The sequence below is a fragment of the Ursus arctos genome, unplaced genomic scaffold (assembly GCF_023065955.2).
Source record: "Ursus arctos isolate Adak ecotype North America unplaced genomic scaffold, UrsArc2.0 scaffold_6, whole genome shotgun sequence".
Lineage (NCBI taxonomy): Eukaryota > Metazoa > Chordata > Mammalia > Carnivora > Ursidae > Ursus > Ursus arctos.
The window spans coordinates 86296115-86309316 of NW_026623078.1; the positions used below are offsets into that span (position 1 = coordinate 86296115).

The 13202-nt window shown below is 63.4% G+C and overlaps 1 protein-coding gene across 1 annotated transcript; it reads right to left on the minus strand.

Annotated features, from left to right (window-relative positions):
* Positions 1-18: 18 nt before the first annotated feature.
* Positions 19-12873, minus strand: TONSL (tonsoku like, DNA repair protein). Its single transcript, XM_026488992.4, has 26 exons — positions 12789-12873; positions 12595-12690; positions 12221-12363; positions 11456-11639; positions 10977-11106; positions 10572-10743; positions 10371-10485; positions 9724-9869; positions 9474-9626; positions 9125-9250; positions 8814-8994; positions 7357-7439; positions 7168-7257; positions 6781-6853; positions 6532-6695; positions 6333-6456; positions 5446-6191; positions 5270-5346; positions 4730-4883; positions 4565-4643; positions 3746-4047; positions 3413-3584; positions 2513-2688; positions 1954-2027; positions 1370-1503; positions 19-274 (listed from the first exon to the last, which is right to left on the minus strand). Exons 1-26 carry the CDS (start codon positions 12811-12813, stop codon positions 81-83), a joined length of 4113 nt encoding a protein of 1370 aa, XP_026344777.1. The 5' UTR covers positions 12814-12873; the 3' UTR covers positions 19-80.
* Positions 12874-13202: the final 329 nt, after the last annotated feature.

Consider the following 13202-nt stretch of genomic DNA (forward strand, 5'->3'; position numbering starts at 1 on the left):
CAGGCAGCAGCAGCGAGCGGCAGCAGCAGCATCCGTTTATTTGAGGCGTGGGGAGTGGGGGCAAGGGCAGCGCCGGCTGGTCACAGGCGCCTGAAGAAGAGCTTGGGCCCTCGGTCCAGTGAGCACGCGCCAGGGCCCGGCTGGCCGGGCAGCAGCTCGCGCAGGGCGGCCCGGTCCTCGGGGGAGAGACGTCTGCTGCAGAGCTGCAGCTCGTGCACCCGTGCTGTGATCTCGCGCCAGAGGCCCAGGCCCAGGGGGCCCTGGACAGCACAGCCTGCAGAGGGGAGGCGGGAGTAGGCCTCAGGGAGCTGGACGCTCTGGAACTCCCACGTGCCTGTTCTTGTCTCTTTACCAATGCGGCCCTCAGGAAGAAACACTTTTTCTGAGGCCCCAAAGCTCAGTGCACAGTGCATGGGCGGAAGCCCAGGCGAGGCCCAGAAACACTCTAGGAAGGGGTGCATGCTCCCAGAGGGGGCCCCTTTCAGAGCCTGCAGTCGGGCAGTGGCTAAAACATGTTGCAGTCACATCCGTGCCACTTGTTAGGACAATGCCTGGGTCTCTCCATCCATAAAATAGACACAATAGGGGTGCCTGTGGGTCTCAAGAGGACACTGAGCTGTCAAGGTCTGAGCTCCAGGGAGGCCAGAGTGCCCAGTAGGCTCAGGACCCTAGAGAGCTAGGGGAGAGCATGGGTACAGATGTGGGTGTTTGGGGAGCAGCCCCTCAGCTGTGTGCAGGTCTCCCACCAGCCTGCCTTCATGGGTGGGGGCTGAGGAGCAGGAAGAACCTAGGGGTCCCCTGTGTGCACACCCACTCCTAGTCCCTGTCCTCCTGGAGGGCAAAGCCTGGTACTCTCCTGCCCCAGGCCCTAGCTGCATATGCCAGGCTACTGGGTGGCCAGTTCACCAAATTAGTCTCGTGGGGCCCTCCTCAAGGCAACTTTGGTAGGGTACTGTGTGCCTGGGTGTGGTCAGAATGAGAACAGGCTAAGACACCGCAGGCTGGGAAGGCAGGGTCTGAGCAGCCCCCGCCAGAAGTGGGAAGATCCCTGCTGGCAAGTTTTTGCCATCCTGACTTTGAGCTCCCTCCTCACGCCAATGGTAATTAGGAAATCCTCGTGAAAGGGGATCCATCCCCCCCGGCCACCTTGGTCTCTGAGGGTCAGGCTAAACATGTCAGAGCAGAGATTCCATGTTCCTCCTGCTCCACTGTTTTAGGAGCTGGGCTTAAACCCCCTTCCAGTCACATTGGTCACTGTCCCCCACCGTGTCAACCTCAGGGGACCCAGCCCACCCTTGTTATCTGGCTGGTGGCAGTGACAGCTCATTTAGAGGAGGCACCTGGGCCTCAGGTAGGCCCCCAAGCTCACCTGACAGGCCAAGGAAGCTGAGGTCTTGGGGCCGCATCTGGAGGGCAGACAGGAGCTCCTCCAGGCCAACACAGCTAATCTCAGGGTTGGCAGACAGGTCCAGCGAAATGAGTGAGGGGCAACAAGGAAGGCATCTGAAATAACAGGGGAAGAAGTGGTCAGCCTCCAGAGGAAGGGAGGCCCTCAAGCTGCCTCAGACAAACCACAGCTCTGGGAGCCATAGGCCAGGCTGCACAGGCTCTCCCCACAGTGGCACAGGTGCAAGTACTTCCCCAGGGCTAGCTGGGTACTGCCAAGGCCCAGGTCTGGGAATGCCTGCCTGGCTTGAGTGTCCAACACTCCCAAGAGCCAGCTGAGGCTGGAGGGTCATGAGTGGCCCTTGTATGGGCTGTTGCACAAAGGGTGATGGGAAAGGCTCTCAGAAGCCTCAGGAGTGTGGGAAGGAGGACAGGAGGCAGGGTTGAAACTGGAAGGAGCTAGGTCCTGGAACACACTTGGGGGAGAAGCTGGTACCCCTTCCCTGCCTGACCCAGCTCCCCCAGGGTGCTGGGTCTTGAGATCAGACCCCCTTCGGAATGGATTACCTGCTCAGGTCTCCCACTGCCTTGTCGCCCAGGTGGTTTGCAGACAGGCTCAGGTGAGCTAGAACACAGCCTTCCTAGACAGAGCAGAGGCCCAAGGGTGGCTGGGCTGAATGGGGTGCCTGCCCTCCCTGCCTTTCAGTAGAGGCCCCATACCCAGGTCAGACACCTTCCTTCATCGCTGGGAACAAGGCGGCAAAGTCTGCCTGACCCTCAATGCACCAGAGGGGAGCAGTAACCCTTCAATTTGCAGATCACAAGGAAACACTTGCCCTTCCAGGTATAAATCACACCTGGCACGTCAAAGTCACAGGGACCAGCCCCACATGGAAGAGCCAGGGGAGAGAGCCCTGGGTCCCGGGCACCTTTGCTGCTGGCCAGGAATTCACAGCCTGAGGCAGGCAGCGCTACAGAAAGCTCCCCCCACAGCTGTTCTTTCTGACCCTGCAACCCCCTTCCCAAGCCGCTCCTACCCATGCCAGGTTTCAGCTGTGGGACTGGAGGCTGGATAGCCCAGGGTTGCTTTGCTTCGGCAGCCCCCCCGCCCCAACCACAGACATACCTTGGTCAGGTACCTGACCACAGGCTCCACAAGGCCCGAGTCACTCTTGCTGGCTGCCACGGAGCTAAGCTCCAGGCGCTGGAGGGTATGGGCAGGCAAGTTCTGGAGGGCGTGGGCCAGGGCAGCGGTGCCCAGGATGTTGTAGGACAGAGACAGTGTCTTCAGGTGCTTGGCATCTGCCCGGAGGACCAGAACCTCTGTCAGCCACACACAACCACCACCCGAGCCCAGCCGCAGTCCCAGGCCCAACACCCTCATGACCAGCCTGGGGAAGCTATCATTCCTGAGATTTTTGTGCACACCGGATGGGGGTAGCTCCTGCCCAGGGTGTCCCAGACAAGGAGGGGGCAGGGCCAGACTCCTGAGCCCATCTTCTCCCGACCATCCCTGAGCCACCTGCCTCTCTGTACCTGAGACAGGATGGGCAACCCAAGACAGGCCCTGGGCCGGGATGTCTGTGCCCGATGGGGTAGGGGTGGGGAACACCATCTGCTGCCCACCCCCAGCTCCTCCCCTGCTGTTGTGCTCACATCCGGGAGCCCCACTTCCCGGCCCACCACCTCTGTAGAAAGCCCCCCTGGAGGACTTCCGGTTCCCAGTTTCTCAGTAGTGGGACCGAGGTTCTCTGCAGCCTCGGTGCGTCTATGGAGGAATCATCTAAGGCAAACAGAACACTCAGAGCTGGTGAGAACAGGGGGACTGGGATGGTGGCCCACGGCATGTCCTAGGGGAATGCCCGTGAGCCCAGACAGGCCTAGCGTGTCCAGCAACGTGCTCCTAGACAGCAGGCCTGGTGCCCCGGGGCCCCTCTGGCTCAAGGCTCTCTGTGCCCCTGGACGTGACCTTCTGATGACAGACTGGAACCCTGGGGCCAGGACATGGACATGCCCGTCAGCTCACCTTGGAAGGCACTACCTAGGGCTGCCTGGTGGCTCAGGAAGAAGCTGGGGCCAAAGCCACAGGCCTGGAGATGCAAGGTACTGAGTGAGGGGCAGGCCTGCAGGATGAATGCCAGGGCCCGGCCACAGCCATCCCCAAGGGGGTTCATGCTTAAGTCCAGCTCCTGCAAGTTCTGTGGAAGACACGAGCCCCTCTGGAGGATCTGGTCTCCTTGCCGTCCCAGAGCTGGCCAGTGGCCAGCACTCCCAACTGCACCTTCCCACCCAGTGATGGGCTGGACGTAAATGTTCTGATGCTGCCCTAGTGCCAGCCTGCTGCTCCCCAAGCTTCTACCTGCAAGGCAGTCTGTCCCTGGAGGCCGGTGGCAAGCTGGCGTAGGCCTTCAGGGCCCAGGTGATTGGAAGAGAGATCCAGGAGGACCAGGCTGGGCATGGTGCCCAGGGCAGCCAGCAGCTCAGCAGCACATCCATCCCCCAGCCGGTTCCCTGCCAGGTGCAGCTCCCGCAGCGCCGTGTGCAGCTTGAGGGCCCGGAGCAGTGGGGTGAGCTGGGTCTGGTGCAGGGCCAGGGAGCAGGCCCTGAGCGAGGGGCCGGAGCCTTGGCGGTCCACGGCCTGCAGCACCTCCTGGTGCTCCTCTGAGGGGGGGTGGGGGGGGTGTCACCACAGCCAGAACCTGCTGTTCTGCCCTGTGAGTCCCGGGGGTCTAACCAAACACCCCCCAACTCGTGAGCCCTGAGACACCCACCAGAGGGGCTGTGGAGCCCACTGCCACAAGCCTGTACCCAGCATCGTGGGAGCCCCAGTGCATGGCTGGTGGGTGGGATGACCCCTCTCAGCCTTGTCAGGCCCTCCTGCTAGTCACCCCATGTCACACAGTGCCCAAGGCAGGCTTCCTTGGAAAGCCACCCAGGCCCAGCCTCTGGTGCCTCTGGACATTGTACGCCGTCCACCGCCAGCAGGACCAATCTTTCCCCACCTGCCACCCACATGCGTGGGCACCAGGTAGAGGAAGAAAACCGGAGGCCAGCAGTGGAGGGAGCATGCCTCACTGGCTCTCTATCTGGGGCTCTGGGACAGGAGGCCCCAGGCCCGAGAGCGGTACAGCAGCGTGTCCCTCTGCCCAGGCCACCTCGGGCTCTCTTGGGCCCCCACCTTGCTCCAGGCTCTGGCAGGCCCGGCGGTAGCGGTCAGTCAGTGGGGGCAGGTCCCACGAAGTGACTTCTGCCAACACCTGCAAAGCACCATCAGTAAGCGGCCGGACGGGCACCCAGCGCTGGGGCACTCTCTGTGCGTAGGGCCCAGGCTCCTACCGCTCACCTCCTCGTTGCTCTGCAGCACATCGGGGATGGGGTCCTGTGGGGCCAGCAAGGCTCCCTCCTTTCGCAAGACGAGCCTTGGCAGCAGTCCACAGGCCTGGCAGTAACGCTGGGCAGCCTGCTCCGCTAGCCAGGCTACAGAGTGGGTCTCCCTGCTGTGGGGACAGAGGGAAAGCGGAGCTGGCCGGGACCCTGCCCACGCTGAAGAAAGGCCCCCCATGGTCCTGCTGTCCCCACTCCGGGTCTACGGATCCTTTATCTGGTGCCTCCCCCTCGTCCTGCCCCTGTTCAGGACATGCCCGAGCCCCCAGCAGCTCTTCCAAGTTTTTCCTAGGGCCCACAGGGCCCGATCTAACCCCTCCAGGGCCCTGCCTATGCGTGTACAGGGCACCTTTACCCTGCTCTGTGACCTCTGCCCAGCCAGCAGTGGTGACACATCCAGTCCGAGAGCCCTCGTTACCCATGCCATCTGATATGCAAACACGAGGGTTCTCCCAGGGGCACAAGGGGAACGGGGACTCAGAGAGTGGGTGCTGCTTACCTGTGTGGGACGGGAATGAGGAAGAGACTATCTTGCACTCGCACTCGCACCCGGATGGGAGGGGGCAAAGACGGGCCCTGGTGGGTGGGGAAGGGGGGGCGAGCACCAGGCTGAGTCAGAAAACATAGACGCCTACCCTCACCACCCCACTGCTCCCACCTGAGGAGTGTACCCACCGAGGGCTGGCCTGCCGCTGGGCTGTCCCCACTGGGCCCCGAGGCCCTGGACATGTCAGGGCTCCTTGGAGGCTCCGCAGCTGAGCTGTCTCCCCCTGCCCTGCCCAGTGCGTTCCAACTCCTGAGACGGGGCAGCCGGCTCTGCCTGGCCCGGGCCTGGAGCCTGCCGGGGCTCTTGCTGCCGCCTGACCCCAAGCCACCAGGCCTGGTGCCATCCCCACTGCCCTGGGGGTGGGGCAGATAGCCACCCTGGCGGCTGTGGGTCAACGGTGAGTCGTCCTCCAGCCAGTCCCCAGCCAGACACACCTCCTCAGGGATGAGCGCTGCCCGGGGAGGGGTGGGCTCGCCCGGGCCCCACGGTAGGCCAGGCCCAGGGCAGCAGATCTGGGTACCACCCACACCTCGGACAGCCGCCCGGGTAGCACTCGCTGCCACTGCCTCCCGGCTGCTGGTGGAGCCAGGCACCCCGGCTCTGGCCTGTTGTGCCGGGACACAATGCCGGGGCCTCTTCTGGACGGGCCGGGCTGGGCCCGGGTTGTCCTCGCCCTCTGAGCTGCTACTGCTGGCCAGCTTGTGCCTGGTCCTCCGAGGCCTGGCCGCAGCTGGAACTGCCTGCCCTGGGGAGACCCCGACACGGGCCTGAGAGGTCTCTGGGGGTCCTGGGCAGGGGCTCGAGGGAGGAGAGATCTCAGGGTCGAACAGGTGGTTACGTGGAAGGGTGTGGGGGGCCAGGGAGCCGTGGGGAGCTGCAGAGAGACAGAATCTAGAATGACGCAGTGCCCAGCACTGTCCCGGCCACCCAGGATGAAATGCCCCCATGAAGCAGGCCTAGGGCACTCTCAAGCCAGGGAGAGATGTCCCCAGGGGCAGAAGAGGACTCTACGTGCCTTGGCCTGAGGAAGCTGCCCGGAGCAGCCTCTCCACGGAGCCAGCCTTCTCTCGGGTCTCGCTGTCCAGATCCTTGGCATACAGCTTCACCCACTGCTGCAGCGTCTCCAGTGGGCTGTGCCCCTGCGTGGCCGTCAGCTGAGCAGGGCTGGCAGGGGCACACACACCGCGGCCCGAGCCCCCTCCCCACCCACTTACCTTCATGGTTCGGAGCGTCACGGATGCTCCCCGTTCAATGAGCAGCTCAGCCACCTCGAAGTGACCGCAGTGGAGGGCGTCGTGCAGGGGAGTGATGCCCTCACAGCCGGGGCCACCTGGGTCATCGACCACAGCGCCGTGGTCCAGCAGGAAGCGCACAATGTCTGTGGGCCAGGGGACACGAGCTAGCTCCCAGCTAGCTCTCAGAGGGTCAGCCCTCTCCTTGGCGTGTCCCGGCCCGGTACTCACCCAGATGACCATAGTTGCAGGCCTCATGCAGGGGCGTCCAGCCACAGTAGTCCCGAGGGTTCAGAGGGTGGCCCTGTGACCAAGGATGAGAAGGAGCCCAGCCTCGCCGTGGGGCTCTGAGGCTCCAGGAGGGCCAGGGCCTGGGTCTCAAAGCCCGGAACAGGCCCCACAGGTCCATCCCTGGCCCAGGTCCCAGCAGAGAGAGATGGTCCGCACACGAGACGCTTCATCTCAGGGAGGCCCCTATAGGGGCTTGTGCAGGGCTAGCAGCCATGGTGCACCCTCCAGCCCCCATGCCCTGGGCTATCCCCTTAGGAGGGACCACGTACCTTAGGACAAGGTCCCCGCTATGGCCCACAGGTACCTAGAATGAGACGGCAGGCCCACCTGTCTTACGAGGTCCTGGACACGACCCAGACGGCCCTCAATGCAAGCTCGGTGCAGCAAGGTCTCCCCAACGTCATTGCGCCGGTTCCACTGTGGACAGTTGCCCCAGGACAGGGAGGAGAGGTGTGAGGGGACCAGGCAGTCCTGGCAAACATGGGGGGCCACACAATGCCCCCACACCGTCCTTACCTTGTTCACCCTCTGCTGGCCTAGGCAGCCCTGCAGCTCCTCATCCTCCTCCAGCTGCTGGGACCAGCCCTCAGCGTCACCCTCTGGAACAGAGCCAAGCCCATTCCAGGTAAGCTGAGCCCTGGTGTCTCCCGCCCCCAGGGTCCCCTGACCTTCCAGGCCTGGAGGGTGGAGGTCTGGTGCCGACTGCCATCCCACTCCCAGCCCTGCCTGTGGTTGTCCCCGCCCAGTCCCTTTGCCCACAGGGGGGCACCCGACCTTTCTGCCCACCTGATCCCTGTGCATCGTGTGTTGACCTCTCACCCCATGCTCAGACCCTGCTCTGGATCGTCCCGCCCCAGACGTCCGATCCCCCTCCTGGGGAGCATCTTTGTCGGGGTAAGTCATGCTCACGTCACACAGCTCCCCCGGGAGCCCAGGTGCCTTCTGCCTGTACACACCTGGCCTTCCCATCTGCACCTGCCTGAGCTCACTCATTGCCTGGCCCCACTCCTCTCTCCTATGCCTCTGGTCCTTGCTGGAAGCTTCTGCTCCTTCGTGGACGCCTCTCACTGCACGCGCTTGTTCAGTGGTGTCACTGAAGTCCCTGCTTTGGTCCTGACTCTCCTGTGGCTCCCTACACCTGCACACCAGTGAACCCCAGCCTAACCCCCTTCTGAGGCACGGCATAGACGTCTCACAGCCCGCGGCTTCTGAGAGGTTTTTTTTTTTTTTTTTTTTTTTAAGATTTTACTTATTTATTTGACAGAGAGGCAGCGAGAGAGGGAACACAAGCAGGCAGAGGGAGAAGGCTCAGGCTTTCCGCTGAGCAGGGAGCCCAATGCGGGGGGATCATGACCTGAGCCAAAGACAGACGCTTAACAACCGAGCCACCCAGGCGCCCCATCACTGAGAGGTTCTGAAAGCCACTCAAGTTCAAAGCTGAAATGATTCCTCCTGGCCTCAGGGACACGTTTCTGCCCCGCCTCTCCGCCAGAAGCCAGCAGCCTGCATGCACCCACCACCTGGCCACCCCCTGCCCTGATGGTCCCAGTCCCAGCCCGCTCAAGCCTATCCCTCACATCCACCTTCCACGAGGCAGACCACACCAGCCTGTGCATGGCAGCCCACATGCCGTCTCCACTCCCATCTTGCCTGCCCTGTGTCCCCCTCTCATGGTGCCACTTCCAAGGTCTGACCCTGCGTCTCCACCCCTAGCAGATGCCCACTAGCCTTCCCATCACTTGCTCCTCCAGGAAGGTTCCGGGGCTGCCCCAGCCTCTCCACACACAGCCCTCTTCCATCCACCAGCACTGAACGCCCTTCCTGCATGGGGCTGAATCCTCCTGTCCCGAGCCAGTGAGCAGCCCCCACGAGGCCTCCACCCTTGCCAGCGCCAGCCGAGGGCCCAGCCCCAGCCGGCGTCAGGGAGGAAGTGTCAGGACGGCACAAGAGCCACGGCAGCGTTGGGGCCTTACCACTCTCTGAGAGCTCCACGTCGCTGGCCTCTGGTGTGTCCCCGTCCCCCTCCTTCTCTTCCTCATCGTCCTCCTCCTGGTCTCTGGGCACACTCAGCTCCTGCAGTGTGGCCGCGGTGACAGGGGCCTCCTGGGGCTGCAGCCTCAGCTGCACGGTGTGGAGGTGCTGTAAGACCTGCCTCTGAGGAGCAGGGGATGCCCAGCTCAGGGCCACAGGGCCAGCAGCCCCCCGCGTGGGGGGAGATGGGGGTGGGGAGCAAGGACAGGCAGGCTGCAGGGAAGTTTGGGGATCTCCGCGTGGGCTTCTGTACCTGCAGCTGGGGCCGCTGGGCCTGCTGGGCACAGCTAAGAGCCTTTTGGAAGCACGGTGCCAGCAGCTCGTACGCATCACCAGCCTCCTCTCGGGACAGCGCAATATTCAGCCAGGTCTTGGCTTCCTGGAGCAGGAGGAGGAAGGATGAGCTCGGTGCCTGCTGCCCACCCCACTGCACTGGCCCCAGCCAGGGCTCCAGCTCCCCAGTTGCCCACATGGAATAGCCCTGGAAAGAGAATGCTTGTCCATGACAAACACTCAAGGGTGGCAGTCCTGAGGCAGAGCTGTGGGGACCTGCTTGGAGCCCCTCTGCACCCCGGGTAGGACCAGATGCCATCACCGCTCACCTCCAGGGCATCGCCACCACGAAGCCTCAGCTCCTGTTCATAGTGGGACACAGCCTGGCGGTAGTCCTTCATGTCTCCCAAGGTGGTGGCCAGGGACACGTGGATGATGGCCAGCTCGGGCCCTGGCCGGCCCAGGAGCTCTGCGAAATGCAGCTGGGGAGGCAGTGACAGTGAGGCCAGCGCTGCCTCGCACCTTGCCAGCCTGGGATGTCACCGCCCCTTTCCTCCCACCTTGGCAGGGGACGCACACCTGCTTCTGGTAGGCCTCAGCCGCCTTGGGGAAGTCGCCTGCCTTGGAGAACAGGTCCCCCAGCTGCTCGCAGATGCCCATGGCACCCTGAGGGTCGCTGCCCTCAGACTCCTGCAGCTGCTGCTGCAGCCGGACCACAGCTAGCACTGCAGGGAAGAGCCTCACGTGAAGGGCTGCACAGCGTGCGGCTCCAACCTGACTGCCACTTGTCAGCTGGGTGCCCTTAGGCGGACCATCCACCCTCTCCCCACCCCTGCTAGCCCCTTGGTAAGAGGGGGTGGTAAGAAAATGCACCCCATGGGGTCATAGGATCAGGAAAACGAACAAGTGACAACTCAAAGCAGCGCCTGGCCTGCAAGGGGAGCTACTGCTACCTGCCGTCTCTGTGTCCTCACAGGCCGTAGGCACCGTCCACCTTCCCACCCTCTACGCAAATCCTTTGTCTCCAGTTTGCCAGTGAAGACCCTACTCCAGTAAAATGCCCAGCCGGGCTCTACCTCAGTCCCCCCGGCACACTGTGCTGAAGGCTCAGAGAAAAGTGAGGCTGTCTTCCCAACGAGAAGGGGGGCGGGGAAAGGCTCCACACTGATGCTGCCACCTCCCCACCCCTTCTGGGGGACTTCAGCCCCTCGGGTCCCCAGGCTCACCGTATTTCAGGGCCCGGCAGACTGCCGCCTTCTGCAAAGGCTTCTGGATGCCCAGCCTGTAGGCTTTCTTCAGGGCTCTTTTGGCAGCCAAAAAATCCCCCAGGTCTTGGAGGATCTGGGGGGCAAGGGAAGGTGAGACTTGCAGACTCCCCAGACCCCGAGCCCTCCTGTGGGCTAAGCCAGAGCCGTGAGAGCAGGCACCTGTGAGATGAGCACGCAGCACTCGCTCTCCATGAGCTCCTTCCTCAGGATGCGCGCACACTCTCGGGCCCCCTCCAGGCAGCGCATGGCTTGGGAGTGCTGCCCTCGGCGCCAGTGGATGGCACCCAAATTGTAGCGGGCACGGAATAGGTCCTCATAGAGGTGGTTCTGCCTGCGGGTGGTGACAGGTGCTCAGAGTGCCTTTGCGATAGCACAGAGGGCACAGGGAGTGCTGGCGTGCAGCTGCTGACGCTAAGCCAAGCCTGCTCCTTCCCCAACACATGCCACAGACGTGCTCTAGGCGTGCAGGGGCTCCTCTGCTCACAGGACACTGACCGGGGTGGGGGTGGGGGGAGGGCAGGTCGGTGGCACACTCTCACGAGGCTCTGGGGTTGGAGGCCTTACTCAGCGAGGAAGATGCTCTTCCGGAAGTAGTCGTTGCACGGGGCCATCTGCTGCAGGCTTTCAAAAGTGAGGCCCAGGTTCAGGTAGAGTCGGGTCCTCATCTCACTCAGTTCTCGCTTGGCCAATGTCCCTGGAAGATGCCCACCCCCCACACACACTCACAGCCTCACTCCCACTTGGGGTATCCAGCTCTGGGTCTGTGCAGCCTCTCCCCCACCTGTTTCCCCCGCGGGGCCAGGGGTCCTGCTGTAGATGACGCATAGAAGGACACAGAGCAGACAATGCCCAGACCTGAGGTTGTGAGGAGCATGGGTCATGCATCTCCTCACAGAAGGCTTTATACACAGATCTCAGCCTCGCAGAGGGCCCAGAGCAGTGCGACCTGCCATACACACGGGGCAGGCTGTGGGGCTCCAACCTCCTCGGCCATCAGGTCTGGAAGCAGAGGCTGGGGAAGCTAGGCCTCCGAAAGCACTCACCCTGCAGCTTCTCGTCCACAATAGCCAAGCTCTTCTCAAAGGCAATCTGTGCCTGCAGCAAGGTGTCCTGTGACTGGCAGTGGTCATAGATGTCCAGGTAGGTGCGGCCAATGGTGGCCCAGGCCCTCTGCACCTCAGTGTGATTGGACAGAGAATGGGCCAGCTCCAAGTAGCGATGCTGGTGCTAGGGTGCAAAGGAACAGCCATTGTGAACCAACCTCCACCTCAAGCAAATCTCATACGTACCCAACTCCAGGAGGTCCCCACCTTTGCCCAGGAGAGTCCCCTACTCCCCCAAGCCCTCACAGAGCAGGCCAAAGCCAGGCTGCCCATGTCCCATCTCTCCTATGCCAAGGGCTGCCTGTGGAGACGGTGATGCCACGCTCCAACCGATGTCATCATGAGAAAGAGACGAGTGGGAGTTCGCTGGGCTGCTGCAGCCGCACTAGCCAGGGCCAGAGCAAACCCTTTGTGGACAGTGGGCCCAACTCCCCAGCCAGCTCACAAACACAGCTCAAGTGTGATGTTCATTAATGGTTGCTGGGCCCAGACGCCTAGGACAGGCTATGATTTGCCTACCCAAGAATCCCCTGGCACAGAGTTGTCTGAAGAACAGGCCATGTCCAGGCCTGTCCTCCTCTAGCCAAATGTCAGACACTGAAGACTGTGCTTCCCTCTTCAGAAAGGGACCAGCAGGAAGCGTGGGCCCTGGAGGGCTGGAGGTGGTTGCAAGGGTGCTTGGGGGTGGGGGTGGGCTCCGCCCACCTTCAGGGCAGCTGAGTAATCCTCCAGCTCAGCCAGTCGCTCTCCGATCTTGCGGTGGGCCACGGCACAGCCCAGGGGGTCGTCGACGCTCTCCAGGAGCTGGAGCTCGTGCTGGTGCTCTCGAAGGGCCTCTGCGTAGCGGCCTGGGCGGGCAGGCACCTCAGGCTTCAGCCCCGGCCAGGCAGTCAGCCAGGGGCTGCGCGGGCGAGCGAGGCTGTGGCCGGCCCTGCGCGGCTCGCTCAGCAAGGGTTACCGGCACCACCCTCCGCCCCCCGCCGGCCCCGCGTCCCTTCCGCCCTGAGTCTCGCCGACCTCCCAACACCGCCGCTCTCCCGGTCCCGGACCACAACCCGGACCAGGCGCGGAGCACGCACCATGGCTGGCCAGGAGCTCCCCCAGCTGGTGGCAGAGGGCGGCCTCGTCCCGCAGCTGCCCGCTCCTCTGGGCCTTGGCCTTGGCCTTGCTCAGCTCTGCAGAGAGACAGAAAGAGACGAAGCCAGGGAGCTGAGCCCCTTCGTCCGGGCGGGCCAGACCGGCTCCCGGCCCCGCAGCCGGCCGGGAGACTCACGGCGAAGCTCGCGCTCCATGTTCATGCTCCAGCAGTTGTGCCCGGGGATCCGGACTTCCCGCGCTCCCGCCGCGGCCTCGCCCCAGGCCCCGCCCCTGCCGGGGGCGGAGCATCTCGGGAAGTGTAGTTCGGCCGCCCGAAGCATCCTGGGAGCTGTAGTCCGCGTGAGGTCCAGTTGGGAAGGGCGGCGAGAGAGCGGCGGGAGGTTCCGCACCTTCCCAGACTCCCGGGGCCGCATGGGAGCTGAGCCTCAGCCCACGCTCCTCCCGGGCCCCGCAGCCGCCCTTGGGGTGGGGTCTTCTGGGCTTGTGCCCTCGTGCTGCCGCTAACCTCACAGACGCACGCGCGCACGCGCGCAGAACCTACCTACACCTGCGACTTTACCTGAGGGACGCACCGCCTCTGTATTAAAGG